Source organism: Eulemur rufifrons, chromosome 24 (genome assembly GCF_041146395.1).
Source record: "Eulemur rufifrons isolate Redbay chromosome 24, OSU_ERuf_1, whole genome shotgun sequence".
NCBI lineage: Eukaryota > Metazoa > Chordata > Mammalia > Primates > Lemuridae > Eulemur > Eulemur rufifrons.
The window spans coordinates 2,866,307-2,889,969 of record NC_091006.1 but is presented as its reverse complement, the minus strand read 5'-3'; the positions used below and the strand labels follow the sequence as shown (position 1 = coordinate 2,889,969).

General features: G+C 49.5%; 1 protein-coding gene across 2 annotated transcripts in view; it reads left to right on the top strand.

The window, feature by feature from the left end:
* Positions 1-22,600, top strand: part of ANKRD27 (ankyrin repeat domain 27) — a 39,989-nt gene extending 17,389 nt beyond the window's left edge. The window contains exons 13-29 of one of the 2 annotated variants that reach the window (XM_069458391.1): positions 284-376; positions 2,049-2,176; positions 2,704-2,786; positions 3,650-3,765; positions 4,210-4,302; positions 5,596-5,793; positions 7,421-7,480; positions 7,593-7,712; positions 8,877-8,921; positions 11,270-11,392; positions 15,603-15,800; positions 16,634-16,753; positions 17,543-17,704; positions 18,715-18,826; positions 19,849-19,927; positions 20,144-20,216; positions 21,250-22,600. In XM_069458391.1, the coding sequence (XP_069314492.1) occupies positions 284-376; positions 2,049-2,176; positions 2,704-2,786; positions 3,650-3,765; positions 4,210-4,302; positions 5,596-5,793; positions 7,421-7,480; positions 7,593-7,712; positions 8,877-8,921; positions 11,270-11,392; positions 15,603-15,800; positions 16,634-16,753; positions 17,543-17,704; positions 18,715-18,826; positions 19,849-19,927; positions 20,144-20,216; positions 21,250-21,483 (2,037 nt within the window). In that variant the 3' untranslated portion in view covers positions 21,484-22,600. Of the gene's footprint in view, positions 1-283; positions 377-2,048; positions 2,177-2,703; positions 2,787-3,649; positions 3,766-4,209; positions 4,303-5,595; positions 5,794-7,420; positions 7,481-7,592; positions 7,713-8,876; positions 8,922-11,269; positions 11,393-15,602; positions 15,801-16,633; positions 16,754-17,542; positions 17,705-18,714; positions 18,827-19,848; positions 19,928-20,137; positions 20,217-21,249 lie in introns of both variants that reach the window. The other variant, XM_069458390.1, reaches the window with a different exon arrangement.
* The last annotated feature ends 1,063 nt before the right edge of the window (positions 22,601-23,663 follow it).

The window sequence follows — 23,663 nt, the reverse complement described above, 5'->3', positions numbered from 1 at the left end:
AAAGTGGATCGGTGATCGCTGGGCCCCCCCGGTGTTCATACCCTGCTTCGTTAATCCCTGTCATCTTCAAAGGCCTGTGAGTGCAAAAGGAAGCCAGAAATGGTGCATTTGCATTTCTTGACCTTGACAGGCAAGAAATGAGATTATCAATGTGTAAACTTAGGACTCAGTGGCTTCGTCATCGTTCCCTTGGTTGGTTGGTGAGGCTCTGGCTAGGAGAGGTGATTATATTGCGAGAATCTCGTGATGTGTGATAAAACAGGTGGTTTTGTTTTTCCTGCAGGAGTCGGAGGGATTCGGTGACAGACTGTTTCTTAAGCAGAGAATGAGCTTACTGTCTCAGATGACCTCCACCCCCATTGACTGCCTGTTTAAGGTAAGACGCCAGGATGTCTTCGGGGCCAAAGATGTGTGAGGGATGCTTTGTCTCTGGGTGTCTCAATAAACTGCATCAGGGTCGTCTGCATAAATACTGAAGCTCATTTTGTGCTCGGTGAGAGGGGTGGGAGAAATGCCCAGGTCTGAAATTTGGAATCGGCTCACCTCCCTCTCTCCCGGACGCGTGCTGTGCTGTAGCTGTGCTGGGTGGCCCGTGGCAGGCGCTGGGCCTCGGAACCCTCCGCCTAGGCTGTCCTTTCTCAGCTTAGCAAAATACTACTGGTTCCTCAAGGCTGGCTCAGCGGCACCTCCCCTATAGAGTCGATGCCTCTCCGGCTCGAGGAGCCCGTGTTGCATTTGCGAGCGTGTGCGCTGGGTGGGGCGTGCAGCGCCCGACTGTGCGGCCTGATCACCCGGCGCCCTGCTCGGATGCTGACCCACCGCGGGGAGGCTGGCGGGGTGTCGGCCAGGCAGCCCGTGTGCGACCTCCTGGGGGAGCCTGCTGGTGCCTCCGGCTGCCTGGAGCCAGAGGGGTTCCTTCCGTGGCAGGAGCACACCCAGGGGTCTCGGGGGTGAGCCCTGTGGGTTTGTGCACCAGTGGGGTCTCTGGCTGATGGCGCCGTTCTCCTCTCGACCTGTGACAGTAGAATCCAGAGGGGCGGGGCTGAGGCTTCTCGTAGTGAGGTGTCACTGTCCACGCCGAGTTCAGAGAGGGGCTGGTCCTCCCGCATGCCTCTCGCTTTGGGGATTTTGTCATGTCGCTGTTCTTGCTTTTTTTTTTTTTTTTTTTTTTGAGAAATGCTTTTATTAACGTTTTTATGAACTGATGAATTATGAAACATCCCACTGCATAGATACCACGCTTTTTAAAAATTGAGGTTCTTCATGTGTATTTTCCACTTTCATTAATCTCCTTTTTTATCTTACATACTTTTCCCCTTAGATTTGCCCAGTTGTACCTTCTTGTTTGAAATATTTCATAAAAAGTACTTGGTAGTATTCGTTTGAAAATAATGGTTGTTTTCATAACTATGTTCTTCTTTGTCGGATCCAAATCTGGGATAGAATTCAACTTTCTGGGGAACTTTTCTGTGGTTTCTGACCACTTTCTGGTTGGGTCTGTAATTAGTGGGGTCACCAGGGATCCTCAGTTTGGGCATCTGAATTTCAGAATCGCCCAGTTCGGCACGGGAGATTCCCACATAACCCAACCTGGTCGGCCCTCGATACGGGACGTATTCACCCTGTGCGTCACGATCCGTGCTGTCAGTACTGTTTGCGGCTCGTGACAAAGGAGATTACAAAGCAGACAGACGATGGGACGTGCAGAGGGAAGGGCTGCCGGGCTCCCACGGCCCCGGGGGCGCCACCCACCCGGAGCCTCCGTGAACCTGCACCTGTCCACCTATCTAGAAGCTCCTGTTATTTAATTATGGGAAAGTTTTAACATTCATACAAATAAAGAGGATAGCCACCGTGCAGTCTAGTTTCATCTCTGCCCCCGGCCACTTTCCCTACTGCCCCGATTATGTGGAAGGAAATCCCAGGGAGCAAACTATTTTATCCCTAAACACATAGATGGGTGTTTCTGCAAACACTCTCAAAAAATTCACACCTTCAAAAACGAATCCTTCCTTAATATTGACAGTGTCTTGGATGCCACTTTTTAGCACATCGCGTCGGGTGACCAGAAAGAAGTGGAGAGACTTCTGAGCCAAGGTGACCACGACAGAGACGCCGTCCAGAAGATGTGTCACCCGCTGTGCTTCTGCGACAACTGTGAGAAACTGGTCTCTGGGTAAGGGGTGCTCGCGGAGGCTGGTGTGCCAGGAGGCTGAGGGCGTGGGGCCTGGTGGAACCTTCCGCCCGCGTGCCGTGTGACTGTGAGGACGTACCTCACCACACCTCAGCTGCCGCTGCTGTAAAGTGGAGACGACAACATCTTCCTCTCTAGAGCCTCAGGCGGAGCAGAGGTTGTAAAATACTCACACTCTGCTGGGCTGGACACCAGGGACATCAGAAAGTGGGTTTGGGATGGGAGGAGCGTCACCTTCTCCCAGGAGCATTTCTGGTTTCCTGCCGTTGTCGTCAGGCTGTTTCTCGGGGTGTTGAGGACCGAAGGGTTGGCGGGGCGAGGTGCCTCTGCCCGCGCACTGCAGGGGCCGAGCAGGAGCTGGGGGTGCCTGGGACAGGGCAGAGGAGACACGTCTGGGATCGCGTCCTGTGACCTGTCCTCTGGCCTCGGTGCCTGCATGTCCGGCCTGGTCAGGGAGGGGCTGTGCCGTGCCATCTCCGCAGTGTGTCTTTCTGTGTCCTCTGCTTCAGGAGGTTGAATGATCCCTCAGTTGTCACTCCGTTCTCCAGAGATGACAGAGGTCATACCCCTCTCCACGTGGCTGCTCTTTGTGGTACGTGGCTCCTCTCTGGTTTTGGGCAAATGGATGGCCCAGGGCGGCCGGCAGGGGCCTGGCTGTTGGGATGGTGGAAGGGTCTCCATCATGGGCCCCCGACAAGGGCTGGAAAGAGAAAGAGGAGCAAATGTCCCACCGGCCTTGACGGCCAACATGCTGCCTCCCGGGCTGGCCGAGCACGCACAGGTGCTTCTCACCGCGCGGAGACGCCGCCCGACGCCGCCCCTGGGCTGGTGGGCCAGCAAGGGAAGGCTCGGATCCAAGCAGCAGGAAGAGTCTCAGAATCGTCACCTTGGGGTTCTTGTTGCTCTGACTCTAAAAAATAATTTTATTGTCTTGAAAAATGAACACTGAAGGTAGAAAACGCAAACTCCTCCAGAGTCGCTGGCCACCCTCCCGTGTCCCAGAGATAATTTTGATTTATGAGCATCTGGAGTCTCTGTATGCTCGTGTGTGCGTGTGTGTGTATAAAATACGTAACACTGCGGGGCTCACGCCGTTCCGTACTGGGCTGTTTTTCTCTGGGTGACAGGTGAGAACATCTCTCCTTGTCCCTGTTTCTTTAATGGCTGCATAATCCATCCTGTGAATGGACGAACCACACACTCCTCTGTGGACGTCTAAGGCTCTTTCCCACTACCTTTTACTGCTCAGAGGGGACTTCAGCGGGGTCCCCTCCAAAGCCACCCTGTGTGCTCTGGGTCTGCAGAGCCTGACTCAATGTTGGCTCTGGCTCCTCTCGAGCAGAAAAAACATCTCCTGGCGTGTTTCCCACCAGCGACTAAGAAGGCCAAGCGGCTGTGTCGCGGGTGGGGTGGGAAGCCCCTTCCTTCTCTGTCGTGAAGTCGTCTGTTCTGCAGGGCAGGCGTCCCTCATCGACCTCCTGGTTGCCAAGGGTGCCGTGGTCAACGCCACAGACTACCACGGGTCCACCCCGCTTCACCTGGCGTGTCAGAAGGGCTATCAGAGCGTGACGGTGAGTGGCGGTGCTGTCTCGCTGTCTGGTGCTCGGACGAGCCGGGCTCTGCGTGTCCCCTGTGCGGTGGTCCCTGCGTCCCTGGCTCCCTGGGTTGTCCCCGCCGCTTTGTCCCGCCCCGGCTCTGCGGCAGCAGCGGTGAGGGTGGGGGACCGAGGCACCTTCCCGCGTCCGCTGGACAAAGTCGTTAGGCTCAGATTTGAAACTTCTCGATCTGAGAGAAGAAAGGGTGGGGGTGGGGACTTGTTTCTTCAATCTCTAAGCTTTGTCAGGAAGGGTGAGTGCAGCGGTATAATTTTCGTAGTGCTATAAGGAAATGAGACTTCAGGCGGGAGCAGGTGACCTCCGCCTGCCAGGACTCCAGGCCGAGCTTTGGGGCCGCGGCGCCCGCAGGGCCACCTGGGGGTCTTGCCTGTGCTCACCTGCCGCCTCCTCTCTCCGAAGCTGCTGCTGCTGCACTACAAGGCCAGCGCCGACGTGCAGGACAACAGCGGCAACACCGCGCTGCACCTGGCCTGCACCTACGGCCACGAAGACGTGAGTGCTCCTTGCTGTTCCCCGCTCACGCACACGCGTGAACTGCTGATGCGTTCCACGTCGCGTTTTGTGTCGATAATGATTGGGCCATTGGGTGTGTAATTTAATTTAAAAGAATTTTTAATGCATTACATGTGCTATGTTGAAGTAAGAGAAATCTAAAACTTAATTGTCCATTATTTTATCCTGAAATTAAATCATTTTCCTCCATCCCTGCTACCATCTGGTTCCTACTTTTATTCATATTAAAGTTTTATGGTAATATCAAGGAATTTTATAATTTCCATTTTCACTTACTGGTTACTATAAGTGTGTTAATGTTTCTACCCCCTTCCCCCTTCCCACCCTCTGTCCCCTTCTCTCCATAGGAACGTACAGCTGGTTTATACTCAGGTCGGGTTGGGCTGGGCCAGGTGGCTGATGTGCAGAAATGGTGTCACGCTCTGCATGTTTTGTGCAACTTGCTTTCCTAACTTGACACTACGCTGTGGAAATCCTCTAGGTCACTCAGTGTAGGCCTAGGCCATTCTTTAATAGCCGCACAGTGATCGGCCGTGGGTATGTTGGAGATCTCCAGGACCACCCCGGTTCAGTGCTTTGCTAGGGGGACGCACAGAACACAGCACAGTGTCGTTTCGTCACAGTGAAAGGACACAGCACAGTCAGCAAAGGGAGAAGGCTCCTGGGTGAATCCAGAGGAAACTGGGGTGCGCTTCTCTCCGGAGAGTCGCAGGGAATGTAACACACATGAAGTGTTGTCTACCAGGGAAGCTCACTGGGGACTCGGTGCCCAGGAGTTTCACTGAAGGCTGGTCACGTAGGGACCCCCCGCCAAGCATTGACCACAGTCCCAGACTCCTAGAAGCAGAGCGGGTGTTCACATAAACCACACTGTTATGGGCCAAAATAGTTCAGGCCCAGCGAGCCACCTCACCAGCCAGGGAACCGGGGAGGACTCCCCAAATCCAAGTGCCCGTGGAATGTTGGAGCCGGAGGATGGTTGCAGGCAGGCCTCTCGAGGGGCGAGGTCTCAGGCCTGCGGTGGTGACTCTGTTCTGTACGTGGAGACATCGAACGTTTAACCCGCCTTTTCTTACTGATGGCTGTGGTGTCCTCTTGAAGGCGTGAGGTGCCGTGAGCAGGTCCCGGGGAGCCCCGGGGTCTGTCTCTTGCTGCTCACTTGCTTGGAGAGCAGAGCCGCCGGCGACCTGGGACGTGGCTGAAGCTAAGGGGAGCCAGACGGCGCCCGAGGCTTGGCATTTAGTTAATGGTGTCGTTTCTGTGTCCCCGCAGTGTGTGAAGGCTCTGGTCTACTATGACGTGCAGTCGTGTAGGCTGGACGTCGGCAACGAGAAGGGAGACACCCCCCTGCACGTCGCTGCCCGCTGGGGGTACCAAGGCATCATAGAGACGCTGCTGCAGAACGGAGCCTCCACTGAGCTCCAGAACAGGCTGAAAGAGACGCCGCTCCAGTGCGCACTGAACCCCAAGGTAGCGCTTTTCCTCTCCCAGTGGCCACGTGACTCAAAAAATCGATGTCCATAGATCAGGTCTTGGCCTGGTGGACAAACTGTGCATTAGTGCCGGGGCAGAACTTGGCCTCTTCGCTCTCTGCCGCATCTGGGGCCTCGCTGTTAATGGGTTTTACTTATTTATATTATTTTCAGTTTTTCCTCAGTGTTGTTCCAAGAGGTGCCCCCAGCAGAGTGGGTGATGTGTCCGTGAGCAGAGTGGGTGAAAACGGAACGAAGGCAGAGCGGGGACAGGGAGCCGGGGACAGTGAGCCGGGGACAGTGAGCCGGGGACAGGGAGCGGGGACAGGGAGCCGGGGATAGGGAGCAGGCCAGGGCGGGGCCGTTTTCCAATACTTTCCCTCGAGTGCCTGGAAACTGCATTCTCATCTCTTTCATAAATGATTTGTTAATTGGGCTCAATTGCCTTTTCCTGGCGGTAATTTCTGGAAACATAGCTTTGGCAACACGTCGGGAAAGTGGGCCCCCCCCCCCCCCCGAGTGTTGGGGGCTGTGGGTGCCCGTGGGGGCGGCAGCGTTGGTGGTGACGCCTGGAGGGAAGCGTGTGGGCGGCCGCCCCAGAGGGAGCTGGGCCCTTGACTTGAGGACGCCCCTGGGCTGCGGCTCCCATGAGCCATTGTGTTTTCAGGCAGGTGGGGCCTGGCTTTCTGCTTTTTGGTGTTTTACTGGCTCCCTCCTGCGGCTTCCAGCTCCCTTCTGGGGTGTTCTTTCAGCATGTCCGCGTCTCATCCTGGGAGTAGCACTGGTTTTGTTTTTTTGGACACCACTTTATTGCAGCGTGATTGGTGTACAAACAGCGACACCCGTGGAACCATCTCCACAATCTATGCCATGGCGTATCCGTCCCCTCCGGGGTTTCCTCGCGCCCCCCTCAGTTGTTTCTGTTTCTGTGTGTGGCCAGGACACACAGCATAGGTGTAAGGAGCACAGTTCCTGAAGGTGAAGTCCCTGCTCCCGGCTCCGGGGCCCTTGGCCGGGCTGCCCACTCACCCGCAGGGTGGCAGCTTGGTGGCAGCTTCGTGGCAGCCGGAGCTGGCGGGACTGGGCGGTGCTGCCGGGGCCCGAGGTGCCGCGACGCCCCGGGAGGAGGAGGGTGCTTCTGCCACTGCAGCTTCTACCAGAGGCCCGTGTAGAGGGAGATCTGCAGGGGGGTGGGCAGGCTGCCACCTAGGCGTGGCTCTGAGCCGTCCCTGCTTGAGACCGTGGTGCCGACGGAAAGGCCACACTTTGTGCCTGCGGACAGGCAGGCCTGGGGGCTGGACGAGGTAGCGTTTGAGGCCCCTTCTGTGTTGGGGCGTCTCTCGTCCTTGCAGCCTGTCTCTGGGAAGCACCGACTGCTCCCGGCGGACAGGAGGAGCAGGTACGATGGGAGGAAGCCCAGGCTTCGCCGGGCATGATCTTTAGTAAGTTCCCACCTGCTCGGGGTCCTGGTTCCGTCTGCAGGGGTGTGGCTGGCTGCAAGACCTAAGGCACTCGCCGCGCTGAGTTCCAAGGAGGAAGGCAGGCAGTGGGCGTGTGGGTGAGGGCGCCTTGTTAAGGGGATACACCCACCCCACTTGGCACCGTTCTCTTCCGTGTCCTCCTAGATTCTCTCTGTAATGGAAACCTGCCCTCTGTCCTTCGAAAGGAGGCAGAAGTCTTCTGAGGTGAGTTAGCAGCGCGGTGCCAGTTGGCTGCAGTAGAGACCAGGGCCCCTCCCTGGCCCTCAGGCGTCTGTGTGCCCACGTCTTTTCTCTCGTCTGGGCTCCCTGGCTGCAGGTCCCCGTGGAGTCCCCTCAGCGCTCTGTGGATTCCATCAGCCAGGGCTCCTCCACCTCCAGCGTCTCCTCTGTGTCGGCGAGCTCCAAGCCAGAGGACACCAAGAAGGACTACAGAGAGGTGAGGCTCCAGACTGGGCGGCAGAGGAGAGGACGTGGTGGCCCTGAGGTCATGGCGGCCAGTTAAAGGCCCACAGCCCAACGAGGGCTGCCCTCAGCCTGCTTGCCAGCCACGGGCCAGCTGTTTCTCTGCCGTGGCCAAGGTCGCTGTCTCGAGATGGACCTAGCTACACGTCACACTGCTGTTCACCCTCCTGCCCTTCCGTGGTCCTCGCCCTAAGTGGAGCTCTTTGCTTGGTGGAGTGTGTGTGTGTGTTAGAGAGAAAGAGGAAGGGAGAGAGAATATTCTAAGAAAAACACAAGTAAAGTCACCCATAGGTTCAGTGATTTCAGATCATTTTATAAAGCCAGAGAGAGAGTGTGTGTGTGTGTGTGTGTGTGGTATTCTCTGCCCTCCGGCCTCCATGTCCCCACGCTGTGAGCACCCCTGTTAATAACCTGACGCACGTCATTCCTGACTTCCTAAAAAGTTCACATAGACACTTACGTGCAGGCACACGTTGCGTTTGGAAACGCTAATTTATATCTTTTTTTCTGTTTAATTTATCTTAGAGCTTGTTCAGTGTCAGCCCAGTAGATCTGCCTCGCCCTGACTGAGGGGTGGACCCCTGTGTGGCTGTACCTCCGTTCCGCTGACAGCTCCCCATGGATGGGGACCCCCTCACTGACTCTGCCCTCGTGTCCCACCACCCCCAGGCACGACCTGCCCTCGGAGGGCGCAGTCAGCCTCGCTCAGTGCAGACCTGAGCAGAGAAGCCAAGGGTCAAAGGCCGACAGACCTGAAATCCCTCCCGGGAGGGGTGTCCCCCCTCACAGGGTCCTCAGCTCGAGACAGTGAGAGCTGAGCTCGGCATGGGTAGTTCTCAATGACAGGGGTGGCAGCTTCTCAGGCACTTGTGCCTCAAGGTGACTGTCATCTCACCTTTCCACATAAAGGACAGTTACGTTTTATGGACCTTAAATGGCAATGGGTTTGTGCACACCAGCAACTTCCGAGGACGTCCTAATGGAACAGTTTTAGGGATACGTTTGAAAGATACCAAATGAGTCAAAGCTCCACAGATCAAGAGACAAATGAAAGCTACTAGCTTTTAGAATGTTTATATTGTAACTGTCATTATCTTATTAAAATCATTTTTCTAACATTCTTTTTCCTTTTATTAAGGTAGAAAAACTTTTAAGAGCGGTTGCTGATGGAGATCTAGAAATGGTGAGTTTTTAGAAGTGCATTTTCAAAAGCCTGCTCTTGGTTTAAGACATTGGCCCGCCTGTGTTTCTCGTCTCCAGTTCATTTTCCAGTTCAGTTCCGCGTAGGTGGTGTATTAGTGAGTGAGTGGCCGTGGCGGCGAGGGCGCAGCCCAGGGGCGTCGGGAGGCTCTGCAGGAGCTGTGGGCGCGGCGACTCCTGCACCAGGAGGCTGAGGTTGAGGCCGGGGTCTCTGGGGAGTCAGGAGATGGGTGGGCTCCCTGGACTGGCACCTGGAGAGGAAAAAGTGGCTCGAAGGAAGGCATCTGTCCGGTGCCTCCGACAGTGCGATCAGTGGACGGCTGAGCAGCCTTTGTTAGGTTCCCGCGAGCAGTTTCCCTGGTTTGTCTTCAGTTCCTGAAAGGAATGTGTCTTCCACCGTTAATGGAGTAGTAAATTAGGTCCTTACCAAATTAGCCGCTCTGAACGAATCACTCCACGAGAGAGCTTTACGGTGACGTGTATTTCTGGAGTGCTCTCCGCTGCTGGTTGAGTTTGCGGTGGTGAACACAAATTGCTGGGATCTGATTATAACAGCCTCTGGGACGTGAAGGGTCTGCCCGTCTTATCAGTGTTTGCCTTAGCCCAGAGGCCGCTGCCAATCCATCAGAATGACACGCGGTTCTGAGCGGGACGGGGGTGTCTGTGTCTGGCTGATGCTGGGTTGCTCCTTGTCTTTGTCTGTCTGTGCTGCTATGAAAGAATACCTGAGACGCGGTAGTTTGTAAAGAAAAGAGGTTTCCTGGGCTCCTGGTTCTGTAGGCTGTACAAGAAGCATGTCACCAGCATCTGCCTCTGCCGAGGCTGCAGGCTGCGTCCGCTCGTGTGGGAAGGCGAAGTGGAACCAGCACGTGCAAAGATCACCTGGCCAGAGAGGAGGCCCAGGGGGACATGTCTGGCTCTTTCAGACAGCCAGCTGTCACGGGAACTAACAGCGAGAGCTCGCTCACCGCAGTGAGGGTGGTCCCAGCCATTCCTTAGGAATCTGCACCTCCCACTCGGCCCCGCCTCCCACACCGGGGACCAGATTTCAGCATGAGGCTCAGGGGCGCACACACCCGAGCTGTAGCTCCCCTCCTGAGGCCAGCCCCAGGAGGACCGGCATTCTTTGGAGGAAGCAAAGGAGGCCACCTTGGGGGTCCCCTAGCACCGTGGTGTGAGCCAGCAGCACGGCCTGTGGAGACACAGTAATGACCGCCCCGTGTCGCGACATGCCTGCTCTTCCTCCTGCTGTGCGTGGGCAGGGGCTGAGCGGGGTGAGCAGAGACAGACCGCCCGGTGCCCTGGGGTCACCATCCGAACGAATCTGCATGGCCTCCCAAGCCCCAGCTGAGCCCACCTGCTCAGCAGTCCCAGCCCCGCCTCGGTCCCCTCTTCTCACCGAGAGGAAGTGCGTGGTCTGCCGCAGCTGGGCTGTCGGGTGAGGCCCCTGGGCAGAGCCTTTGGTGTTTCCACCCCAGGAGCGTCTGTGCTCGGGGTCTTCCTGGAGCCCTCGGCCCCTCCTTGTGGGCATATCCCGACTTCCTCAGCGCTGAGAAGCAGGCCTAGAAATGTGCTTACATTGTTTTCTTTTCTCACATTGAATATACTGGCAACTAGTCTTTATTGGAACATAGATTTGACCTGTTTGGGGGTCTTCTCAATACTTTCATTGGGAGAGTGAGGCAGGAGGACCCCTTGAGCCCAGGGTTTGAGGCTGCAGCACACTGTGACCTGTGCACAGCCACTGCCTCCAGCCCGGGCAACGTAGCGAGACCCTGTCTCTTCGAAGAAACGAACAGCGTCCCCCTGGGGGCCGGTGCGTTCTGGTGCACAGAGCAGAATGTTGGCGCCGAGCCGGGAGGCTGCGTTTCAGTCCGACCTCCACTTACGAGGTGTGTGCCCTTGAACAAGCTGTTGCGTCCTCAGAGGGAGTTTTCTGTCAAGGGAGAAAGGAGGAGTCGGGAGCCGCCTGGCGGGCTGATGGCCGTGTCAGTTAGATGACGGAGGAGGAGGTGCTCCCCAGCGCCCTCGGACCAGGGCTTCAGCGCCAGTCTGCCCCCTCTAAGACAGAAGAAAAGACTCTGACGTAGCTGCAAAATGGTAGCTTAATCTCTCCCTGTCCCCATTAGAGGGATCTAGAAAGGGTCACCCCTAAGCACAGGTGGCCCTGGCGCCTTCCCGAGGGAGCCGCAGGCCGGGGTCGGTCTGGCGGTGCAGGCCGGGAGCGCAGGCCCCGCTTGGGAGCAGTTCCTCGTGGGTGAGCGTGATTCCGCAGCTGGTCGGGGAGCCGCGGGTGAGCTTCGAGCTCCGGTTTCTCCTTTCCCTCGCCAGGTGCGTTACCTCTTGGAGTGGACAGAGGAGGACCTGGATGAAGCGGAGGACACTGTCAGTGCAGCGGACCTCGAGTTCTGTCACCCCTTGTGCCAGTGCCCCAGATGTGCTCCAGCTCAGAAGGTTTGGTCTGCTTCTGTTGGTGGGCTGGGGTAGGGCCTTCTTCTTCCCCTCAGCAAAGTTCTCTGCTTCCCAGCCGGATGATTTCTGTGCCGAGCGGCTGTGACTAGGTACCCCCTGAGCTACGGTGGGGATCGAAGATCCAGGGTGGAGACAGGCTGACGCCAGGGCAGCATCTGGCTTGGGCTCCCGGCTTCCTGGACGGGCGGGTGCGTGAGCAGGGACGTGCCCCGTGATTAGTGTTTCAGCCGCCGGGGCCCCGAGTCACCTGGCAGCAGCTTATGAACAGACAGTCCATGTGGCCAGAGCCCCCGGGGGAGGCTGCACACAAGTTCTGTTGCTGCTTGGCTCATGTTGGTTCACCCTTCGTGGGGACTCTCCCGCCAAGCACAGAGAGATCCCTTGTCCCCTTCCACTGGGGGAGAATAGTTTCTCCCAGTGATAACACCCTGCAAAACCATAGTACAGAGTCACAACCAGGATATAGGACACTGGTACAATCCATGGCTCCTAATTCCGATTTCCCCGGTTTTACTTGTACTCGTGTGTGTGTGCACATTTAGTTCTGTACAGTTTTGTCCCGTGTCTGGGTTTGTGTGTCCACCACCACATTCAGGATAAAGAGCAGTTCTCTCACCACAAGAAGCAGCGCTCAAGCTGCCCTTTGGTGACCACCCCACCTCTCTCCTGCCACCCCACCCCACCATCCTAACCTGGCAACTACTAATCCATTCTTCATTCCTATAATTTTGTCATTTCATAAATGTTACATAAATGTAGTCACATAGTATATAACCTTTTTTTTTTTTTTGAGACAGAGTCTTGCTCTCTTGCCCTGAATAGAGTGCAGTGGCATTATCATAGCTCACTGTAACCTCAAACTCCTGGGCTTAAGGAATCCTCCCGCCTCAGCCTCCTGAGTAGCTGGACTACAGGTGTGCGCCATGTTGCCCAGCTAATTTTTCTATTTTGAGTAGAGATGGAGTCTCGCTCTTGCTCAGGCTGGTCTTAAACTCCTGAGCTCAAGCAATCCTCCTGCTTTGGCCTCCCAGTGTGCTAGGGTTACAGTATATAACCTTTAGAGATTGCCTTTGTTTACTCAGCGTGATTCCAGGTTGTTGCATATAATCAACAGTTTATTCCTTTATTGTTGTGTAGTATTCCATAGTATTTATACACCATGGTATGTATACACCATTCAACAATGGAAGGACGTGGGTTGTTTCTGGTTTGGGGATAGTATGAATAAAACTGTGAACATCTGAGTACAGGTTTTTGTAAGAACTTAGTTTTCATGTTCCTAAGAGAGGATAGTTGCACAAGAGCGCAGTTGCTGAGTCATACGGTAATTCCAAGGGTAGTTTTATAAGGAACTGTAGTCTTTTCCAGAGTAGGCTGTATCATTTTACATTCCCACCAGCAGTGTATGAGTGATCCAATTTCTCCGCATCCTCGCCAGCATTTGGTGTTTTTGATATTTTTTATTTTAGCCACTCTGAGAGGTGGCTAGTACTATCTCGTTGTGGTTTTTATTTGCATTTTCCTGAAGGCTGATGATGATGATGCATGTCTTTTCATGTGCTCGTGTCATCTGAATATGCTCTTCGGCAAGATGTCTGTTCATTTGCCTGTTTTCTAATTGGTTTGTTTTTTGTTTCACTGTTGAGTTTTGAGAGTTCTTTCTGTAATTCTAGATCTGTGGATATTTGTCAGATACACAGTTTGCATATGTTTTCTTCCAGTCTGTAGCTTGTCTATAACCTCTTCACGTGGGCTTTTACAGAGTAAAGTTTTAATTTAGATGTCTGGTGTATCAATATTCCCTTTAATGGATCGTGCTTTTGGTGCCAAGTCAGAGAACTCTTTGCTTAGCTCTGGATTGCAAACTTTCTCCTGTGTTGTTTTTTTAAGTTATAATTTTATATTTTATAGTTAAATCCATAATCCCATTTGAGTAACTTTTTGTACAAGGTATGAGATTTAGGCATCCCAGGCACCCACTGACCGGCTTTCCGTTGTTATAGATTAGTTTGCACTTCGTAGAGTTTATGTATCCTGGAATTGTGAAGTATTACTATATACTGTTCTGGGTCTGGTTTCTTTCACTCAGGATATTTTTAAGATCCACGTTGTTGTATTAGGACTTCATTTCTTTTTATTGCCTGATAGTATTTCGTTGAGTGGACATACCACAGTTTGTTTATCCATTCACCTGCTGATGGACGTTTGAGTAGTTACCTGTTTTTGGCTTTGCGAATAAAGCTGTTGTGAACATTTGTGTACAAGTCTTTGTGTGGATATGTGTTCCTGGGTAAATACCTAGGAGTATAATTGCTGGGTTATACAGTAAGTATTTTTACCTTTACAGGAAACTGCCAATTTTCCAAAGTGGTTATAGCATTTTACAATCCCGTCGGCAGTGTATGAGAGTTCCAGTTGCTCCCTGTCCTTGTCAACGCTTGGTATTTTGACTTTTTAACTTTAGCCATTCTGATAAGTATGCAGGGCTATTTCAGTGTGTGTGTGTGTGTGTGTGTGTGTGTGTTTTTTGCTACTTTTTCATTTGTTTTTGAGGTATAATTTACATAGAGTAAAATTCAGCATACCGTTTTTTTTTTTTTTTTGAGACAGGGTCTCACTCTGTTGCCCAGGCTAGAGTGAGTGCCGTGGCGTCAGCCTAGCTCACAGCAACTTCAAACTCCTGAGCTCAAGGGATCCTCCTGTCTCAGCCTCCCGAGTAGCTGGGACTACAGGCATGCACCACCATGGCCGGCTAATTTTTTCTATATATATTTTTAGCTGTCCATATAATTTATTTCTATTTTTAGTAGAGATGGGGTCTCGCTCTTGCTCAGGCTGGTCTCGAACTCCTGAGCTCAAACGATCCGCCCACCTCGGCCTCCCCTCGGCCTCCCAGAGTGCTAGGATTACAGGCGTGAGCCACCGCGCCCGGCCTGCATACCGTTTTTTAAGACATAACATTTTTAACCATCAAAGTGAATCAGATAATCACTGCTTTAATCCTTGGTCAGCCACATAAAACACTGACATGATTCATATAATTTCACTACTCAAATGTGTGATTCAATATCATAATTTAATGTTTGTTTTTAGTTATATAGTCTACAAATCAGTTTTGTTTGCTCTTTTGATTAATTCTTATATTAGCACGGTTGACTTAAAACCCACCATGAATAATGAGGAAGTTTGCTGGTAAAAATGAAGGTGAGGTATGGAGATAGCAGCGTGTGGTTTTGTGAGGTTTGATAAACGAGCGTGTAGCCTCGTGACCACCACCTCGATGAAGATGCAGAATGTTCCCTCACCCAGAAAAATACTCTCTTGCCCTCGTGGTCTTGCCTTGTCTTCGGCTGCTCTCCTGGGGTCCACGATCTGTTTCCTGACCCTTTGGTTTTGTCATTCTTGACTCTGATTCATATTTCCCCGGTAACTGATGGTGTTAAACATCTTTTTATGTCTCATTGGCTGACCATTCACCTGTCTTCTTTTATGAAAGGTCTGTTCACATCTTTTGCCTATTTTTTAAAAAGTTGGATTGTCTCACTGAGTTTTAAGAGATTTTTTAAAAAAAATTAAATTAAAAAAATTTTAAATTCTTGTGTATTGCAAACATTTTTTCCCATTCTGTGATTTGCCTTTTCATTTTCTTAATTCTGTCTTTCAAAGAGCAAACACTTAAAATTATTAAGCCCAGTTTATGAAACTTTTTTATGTTTTTTCCTTTTTGTGTCTTATCTAAGAAATCTTTGTTTTTCTCAATGTTGCCTCAATGTTGTTGTCTCAAAGATTTTCTTCTATGTTCCATTCAAGTTTTATAGTTGGAGCTTTTACATTGAAGGCTGTGATGCATTTTAATTTTTGTGTCAAGTGTGAAATGCAGGTTGATGTGCACTGTTTCTGTACATAGACATCCAATTGTTCCAGCACCATCTACAGACGTTCCTTTCCCCATTGAATTGCCTGACAAAACAGGGCATCATTTTAGGGGACTTAATTTATTATCAACGGAAGTTAATCTTTTGGTCCGTCATACCTTTCTAATGTGATAGGGATTCACCTGTGGGCACTGTGGTTCTGAATCCTCTATGATCCCAAATTTTGCACAGGACCTGTGAGGGGCAGGTGGCTTCAGTTTCTTCGGCCTGATTTCTTGAATACTAATGACTTTGTTTCCATCTTCTGCACTCAACAGAAGCTGGCAAAGATTCCTGCCAATGGGCTTGGTGTGAACGTGACCAACCAGGATGGCTCCTCCCCACTGCATGTGGCTGCCCTGCATGGCCGGGCGGACCTGATCCCTCTCCTGTTGAAGCATGGTGCCAATGTGGGTGCCAGGAATGCAAACCAGGCTGTCCCGCTCCACCTGGCCTGCCAGCAGGGCCACTTTCAGGTACGGGCTCCATCTCCTGGGCAGCGTAGCAGGGGCCTGCCCTTGGCTAGAGCCTCACCGGGTGGGCATGCTGCAGAAGGGCAGCCCAGGGCCACTGCCTTCCTCCCAGCCCGGAGGTGCTGCAGTGCGCATGGCAGGACCACTCAGCCTCCAAACATAGGATTCCGGCACCCTTGGGGGTACAGCCAGCTCCTCCCCACCCCACACCCCCGGCCACTCACACCTGGGTGCTACAGAGGCTGTTCTGGTTCTGACCCCAGCAGGAGCCATCTCTTGTGCCTGGGTATTTATTGGTCATCTCGCCACCTGTACGTTCCCAAAGCTCTCGGTCTGTGCTAAATACTTGAGTACTTTATAAAGTGCAGTCATGGCCCTAAAGAAGGGGTTCGAGAGATAATTCTGGAATAATTAACTTTTTAAAAATCCTGTTTTTCTCTTAGAAAATTATTTATGTGCATATTTTTTTATTTTCCTTTATCAGTTCTACTGTAAGCATATTCTGGGTCTTCCAGCTCTCTCCTAAATGCCTAGTAACGTGCTTCAAGCGTTGGTTGCCTAATCTATAAAATTGGGTGATGATTCCAGCTCTCCGCAGGATAGGTATAGAGTACAGGAACGCACGAGTGCCTAGCACACACCTGGCACAGAGGTAGACCCTCGGCAAGTGTTAACTCCTCCGCTCTTCAGCTGGTCCTCTTCCTCCTGAGGGTCAGACCTGTGACATGTGACTAAAGAGTCTTCCCAATGCACTTAGAGAAAAGTCTAAAGAATATCAAATTAGAGGATTTCTCCCTGCAGAGTTCAAGGCTGAAAATGTTTCTTCTCTGGACTAGGTGGTGAAGTATCTCTTAGATTGTAATGCAAAACCCAATAAGAAGGATATCAGTGGAAACACACCCCTCATTTACGCCTGCTCCGGTGGCCATCATGAAGTCGCAGCTCTGCTGCTCCAGGTGAGGGTCCTTCATAGCCCTGCTGGCTGTCACACCGGCTCTAGTCAGTGTGGCACCTTTGCCCCGTGAAACCCCTGGCGCTGGAGACAGAGAAGGCCTCTCCCCGTTCCGTAAGCTGGCCCACCCGTCAGTCACAGGCCTCTGGGGCGAGGAGCTTGGCACCCACATTCCCACGCGGGGCTCTCTAACGGGTGTGGGGTGGCACCTCAGCATCTGTCCTGCAGCCAGGATGCGGCGACAAGGACCAGGCATGGGGGCTCACCTCACTTAGGGGGTATGTTGAGCTGTACCTGAGCATGGCCGAGTGGCCTTCTGTCACTGCTGCTCTTTCTCTCTTGATGAAGTTTATACGAATTGACTGGAGAAGAGAATTTAAAGCAACAGGGAAAAAAACCAACTCATCCCTAACTCAAAGGCAACTCATTTGGGTGGACTTTTAAAAAATGTGTATAGTTTTGGTCACTTGTTTTCTATCTTGCTGTTTTTCATTTAATGTAGAAAATTGTTTATTAAAACCATAATTTTTAATGGTTGCATAACCACAGATGTACCATACTGTTTTTTAAACTGTTCTTGCTCTGTACATTTAAGTGGCTTCTGTTTTTTTCTGCTACAATAAGTGCTGCAGTGAGCATCTTTGCCCATAAATCTTTTTTCTCAATGTGACTCTTACCCCCAACACTTTGAGAAATTCAGACCTACAGAATGTGTTTTCCAGTGAGCGCCGCGCAGCGCCTGGGCTCTGCGTTAACATTCCTGGCACTCCCCACGGTGCCGTTCCTCTTCCAGCGTGGGGCCGCCATTAATGCCTCCAACAACAGGGGCAACACAGCCCTGCACGAGGCCGTGGTAGAAAAGCATGTCTTCGTCGTGGAGCTGCTTCTGCTTCACGGAGCGTCGGTGCACGTGCTCAACAGGAGGCAGCGCACGGCCCTAGACTGTGCCGAGCAGGTGAGTGGGGAGAGCCTCAGAGCCCAGGGAACCCCGGGCTCCCTTAGCGCTCTCTGCAGTCCTCATGTCTGAAGTCGATCTGAACTAGCACCCGCCGACCTTGGATGGCTGTGCTGGGCCGAGGTGGTATGCCAGGAGTCTGCCAGGTGGTTGGATACCCGCCTCTTGGTCGCCTGGTCAGAGGGGGCCTGCTCAGCCGGCCAGGAGGGGTCGTTCTTGCACTGGTGGTCTTCAGAGGGGTGAGAGGAGGTGCTCCCTCCCTGTCCGGCAGGCTTATGTGCAGCCAGCTACTCGGGGCAAGGAGCAAGTTCAGACGTTGCTCTGGCCTCACCAGCCCTGCAGTGTCAAAGCCCCGTGTTGCTTGAGCAGCACAATGTAGAAAGTTTGTGTAGCTTGTGGATTTAAAACTCCTTGAGTTCTGTAAGAATGGTGACACCCAGTTTACCACTTCTCTGGCGCTGTGGACGTTTGCTGTGGAGAATGGGGAGGAAAAAGTCCTTTTCTCCTGGGGATAAAATACCTCCTTTCTGTTGCTGTTTTCATGCCGAATCTATCTAGCTGTCTACTCGGAAGAGACAGCTAGCCCGCTGTCATGTCACATTACACAACCGATGTGTTAAAGTCACCATAAATCCACCCTACTCAGAGCTTTATTATATTAATTTTTAATTTTCAGTGACAGAATTAAAACATTGTAAACTTCCAGTTTAGTACTGTCTCGAATAATGATGATAAATGTGTTTTATTGAGAACTTACTATGTGGTCAGCCCTCTATAACCTCATGATAACCCTACAGTACTAGATCTTACTGTCAACCCAACTGCAGAGTGGCTGTGTGCCCAGCCCGGAGTCGAGGGCAGACAGGCTGCAGAAGCAAAGCGGCCTTCCCACCACGCTTTGTGGCCTCAAGAGTTGTTTCTGAGTCTTTCCTGCCCAGCCACACCAGTGTAATAACCTCCTAAGAAAGAACAAAAACTATGACTGTTACCTTTTCCCTTTCAAATTGCAGAATTCAAAGATAATGGAATTACTTCAGGTAGTGCCGAGCTGTGTAGCCTCATTAGATGACGTTGCTGGAACAGACCACAAGGACTGCGTTACTGTTAAGATCAGGAAAAAATGTACGAACTCTCATTCTTTTTATCACTCTGAACTTGGGTTCACTTAGAAATTCATGGGCAGTTGTTGGTTTTCATAGAATTATAAATGTAAAATATAACCATGCCTGGGGAGGATATGGGCACCAGAGAAATATGTTACATCCTAATTTATCAGATTAGGGGGCAGCTCTTTTTGACACTAGTTTCCTGGTTGATGGCGATGATGTTTCCTAAGGAAGATAGAAGCTCTCAACGTTGCCTTGAGGGCTCAGGCCTCCACTTAGGACTGAGGAGCGAGCTCTGGCAGTGTCTTTCAAGCGCCGTGTGCCAAAGACAGGTGTTCCTCTGAGCATTTCCCACACATCAGGGTAAATGCTGCCTTAAAAGATTTTTTTTTTTAATTTGCAGGTGTACAGATGTTGATGGTAATTAGAATAGTTGTCAAACAGCAGTGAGACTGAAGTATTTTCTTCTTTTTTAAAGGTTTAAGAGTTCTACTTTTTTTAAAAAAAAATTATGATACTGCAATGCAATAATGTGAGTAAGCCCACTCACATACCTAGATAATCCTGAGACTGTCTCACATAATCGGCTGTAGTTGGGGAATATCAGCGTATTGAGGATTGATCTGTTTCATGGGGGTTCACACAGCACAGGTTGAGTGTCCCTTACTGAAACACTTGGAACAAGAAATCTTTTGGATTTTGGACTTTTTCAGATGTTGGAATATTTGTATTATATTTATCGGCTGAGTATCCCTCATCAGGAAATCAAAAATGCTCCAGTGAGATTTCCTTTGAGCATGATGTCAAAGAGATCAAAAAGTTTCAAATTTGGGAGCATTTTGGATTTCACATTTTTGGATTAGGGATACTCAACCTGTAATAAATAGATATATGTTATGTTTCTTTTAAGCAAATTCAGTGTAAGTTTTCTAAATTTTGTAAAACTAAGATAATTGAAAAATTCCATCTATGCTGTAATTTTAAAACAATCTTTAAACTGTTTTTGAAGTTTTCAGATGTTTATCCTTTTATCTACAGGGAACTCAAAAGTGTATGATCTACCAGATGAACCTTTTACAAGACAGTTTTACTTGGTCAACTCAGCTGGTCAGTTTAAGTGAGTATAAAATTCAAGTTGATTTCTGTGCTTTTGACCGTATCCTTCACTTACAACTGAAGCAGGTTATGTGCAGCTGTAACTGGTTCCGGACAGATCTGCACCGATGTCATCAAATGTTGTCTCCTCGTGGCCAACCAGAGTGTTTCATGCCACTGTCCCAAATATTTATTCTGGTTCATTTTGAATTAATATTTAGTTTATTTTGAGTTTCAGAGGAAAGACTTCAAGGGAGATTATGGCAAGAGACAGAAGTGTCCCTAATCTCACTGAAGGTTCTGTGCGTGAGGTAAGTTATTAAACACTGGCACATAATCGTGTTTCTTAAAGCCTGGCCTTTTCAGAAGTAATCCGTGGCAAACACACTTCTCCGGGATAGTCATCTTCATTTCATGATTGCCTTCTCTGTGACAGTCAGCAGCAGTTAAAACTGGAACTCTTTAGTGGGACAGTCAAGAGTACAGACTTCATCGATTGTTGTATTTAAAAATACATTTCTGAGCAGAGAAAGGAAAGTGACGGGAAGTGGAAACTAGTTGCATGCGTGGAAAGCTGTAGTTCACGGTGTGCACAGTAGGTGAAATATGTCAAATTTCATTATGGTTTTGATCACTAAAGTAAGGAAGAAAATGACTGTATATAGGAGAGTACAGAGTGTTTCCAAATATGTCATAAAATTGCTCATATAGACAATTCTTTACGTGGCCATCTTCCTACTGCATTTTTAATTACACGATTATTTAAAAGAAGCCTGATTTACAATCTGTGGTACTAGAAAGTGACTTTTCTTGGAAATAAGACTTTTTATTACTGATAAGGAGGAATTTATAGTGTGTGTGGCACAAGCTTGTTGGAATAAATACACAAAGATTCTAAATCGTTTTAGAGAATTAAAATGATTTTTGTTAATATGACTAATCTTGATTTCAATCTTCCATAGCTTTGCTAATAGACCTGCTGCTTGGTGGGAAACCCACAAGCTTTGAAATCTGCCTGAGTTCAATCAAGTGCTAGCTTTTCCCTTGCTAGCTGTGGGACTTTAGGCAGATTGCTTAACTTTGCTGATCCTGTTTCCTCAGGTATAAAATGGGGGATAACAATAGTACGTACTCCTTGGCATTATAAAGATTAAATGTGAAAACACGTAAAGCATTTCCCTTTATGTCTGATACACATGTCATCCACAAGGATATTAGAATTGAAATTGTCTATAAAGTGCTGAGCGCATTGTCTGACACAATAAGCACTCAATGTAGCTACTGTCGTCATGGTGGTTGTTTGGAGTGCAGAAGGAAACTGTTTGAAATGTACTTTTTCTTCAGCCAGGGAGGCAAAGTGTCACACCGAAACAGAATGACCCACCAGACCAGAGCAGATCTCGTGCTGCCGACAGAGGAAACAGTGATCGGCCCGAGAGGCCTGGACTGAAACCAGCCGGCCCTGGGCATAGGCGAGTGCTCCGCAGACACACGGTGGAGGACGCGGCCGTGTGCAAGGGCCGAGAGGCTGCTGGCAGCCTGACCACTGCCCAGGAGGCGAGTCTTTCCCAGTCTTAGCAGTAGTAAGGACTTGTTCAATTTGCTGCCAAGAAGTACATATGCAAGAAGATGCTGAGCATGAATACATCTTAGAACTAAATGGACTTGCAGATACCTAGCTTGAGAAAAGAAAAGTCTTCAGCAAAAGTTCCTGAAAGCTTTTCTGTGGCTGAGGCGAAGAATGCAACAAAAAACTTACCACGCTTTCTCTCCTCTTCAAAGCTAATGAATACACTTGAAAAGGAATGGACAAAATTCCTAGTGTCCAGATCCTTAAGTCCAAGGTGTATTGTTTTTAAGTATTCATGTTCCTTGGCTACAGGCAGAGGTTTTACCACCAGATTCTGACCTCCTCCTACTGAAAGGTGCTAAACCCTCTGCCATGTGTATAAATTAGCAAACCACAAGCTAAAAGAATTCTTCCATCTGGGATAAGATGAAGAGAAGCTAGTTAGGTTTCATGGTATTGTGGAGGTTAGGCAGAAGTGTCAGTTCTGAATGAAGAAAGCAGAACCTGGACAATGTTTCTTTGCGAAGCAACACTCAAACCAAAAGATGCCTAAATGCCATTTTGATGTTCATTTTAGTCAAAGGACATATTAGACCTGTTCTATACCATGCATATGGGAAAAGTTGGGTATAATTTTCCTTCTAACAAATACAGATGTTTGGTTACTACATATGCACCTGTAGCAGTGTTTCTAGAAACATCCCTTTCCGTTAAGAACCTCCCTTAAATGTCACACCTGATGGATGGTTACTGGACTAGAGTAGATTTGGCACATCTTTTCTTAGTCTTTTGATTCAGATTCAAAACTTACAGCACAAACCAGGTCAAAATTCCTTTGAGTTAGAATTTATTGCCATTTATTCCTTTTTATAAATTTCTATAAATTATACTGTTATTTTTTTATGTTATTGGTCTAGAGCCGCAAACATGAATTTGTCCTGAGTACATTTTCAAATAACTTTGTAATAGGGAAATGGTTTTGTGCATGTTCCTGGAAGTATTGTGTATGTATAGAAGGGAGGGATCAATTATTTTTCTACAAAGTAATTTATGATTTCTAATTTTCTAATGTGCCTTGGATTTGTGCCAAATGAAGGAAAAGAAACAGTAAACTTTGCTTCTTGAGTGTGTCATGTTTTAGCTTTTTCGCTATGGAGGTACGTTTCTCAGCCTCTCTGCTATAAACACAGGCTTTGTGTGTGGAACAGTGGCCCCACTGGATGGATGTATATTTTGTTTCAGTTATAGGTGTGTGATTGAAACACGTACACTTGATCGTTCAGATCACCATCCATCTACCTAACCAGGGCTGACTTCACCCAGTAGGCAGAGTGCTCAGGGCCCACAAACAAACATTTTAATTTCTTTTAAAATCAGAATAAAATGAGTAGTTTCTAGCCTAAGTGGAGATAAGCACTGTTGCTTTGCTGATTTCTTTGTTCTGGTTTATTTTCCCCCCTTTTCTCCACTTTTAAACAAAATAGCTTTATTGACTTGCTGTATTTGTCCACCATCCTAATTAAGAAACTATATCCTATACAGTTATCAGCACAGGCATTCTCAAGATATAAATATGTACATTTGACACCACCTAATTTTTTGAGTGCCGCAGTATAATTTTGAAAACACTTTCATATATACTCGTGTTTAATTCCAACAATTGCCCTGGATGGTAGAACTCTCAAATAAGATAGGTTCAGAAAAATAAGGAGTTTAATTTGCTAGAGATCTTAGAGCTAGGGTCAAGGCCCAGCTGGGCAGTGGCATCCAACTGGCAGTTTCAAGCTTGGCGTGCCCTTCACCTGGAGGTACAAATGTTGTAAATGGGACTATAAATTGGGGAAAAGTTTCCTCGTGAGCTACTCCGGTAATCAGTATCAGCTGTTTTAAGGGATTACCTCGATTATAAATACTCTTTCCCTACTTGAAAAACTAAACTTGTATTTGATAATTTAGAAATTGGTAATGCCTGAATTCCCATTTTGTGAAAAAAAGTTTTTGAATCAAAGCAGTGTCAATGCACTGATTTAAGTTAGCAAATTTAGAATAACCACTCCCCACTTGACTAAAGTGTATTCTGCTATCCTTGTATACAGAACCATTTTTCATTCTAAATTGTCTTTGGAAGACAAGAGTTTGACAATCTTTAAGCACATTTTTATCAGAAGTTGCCATTAGGATAGTGGTT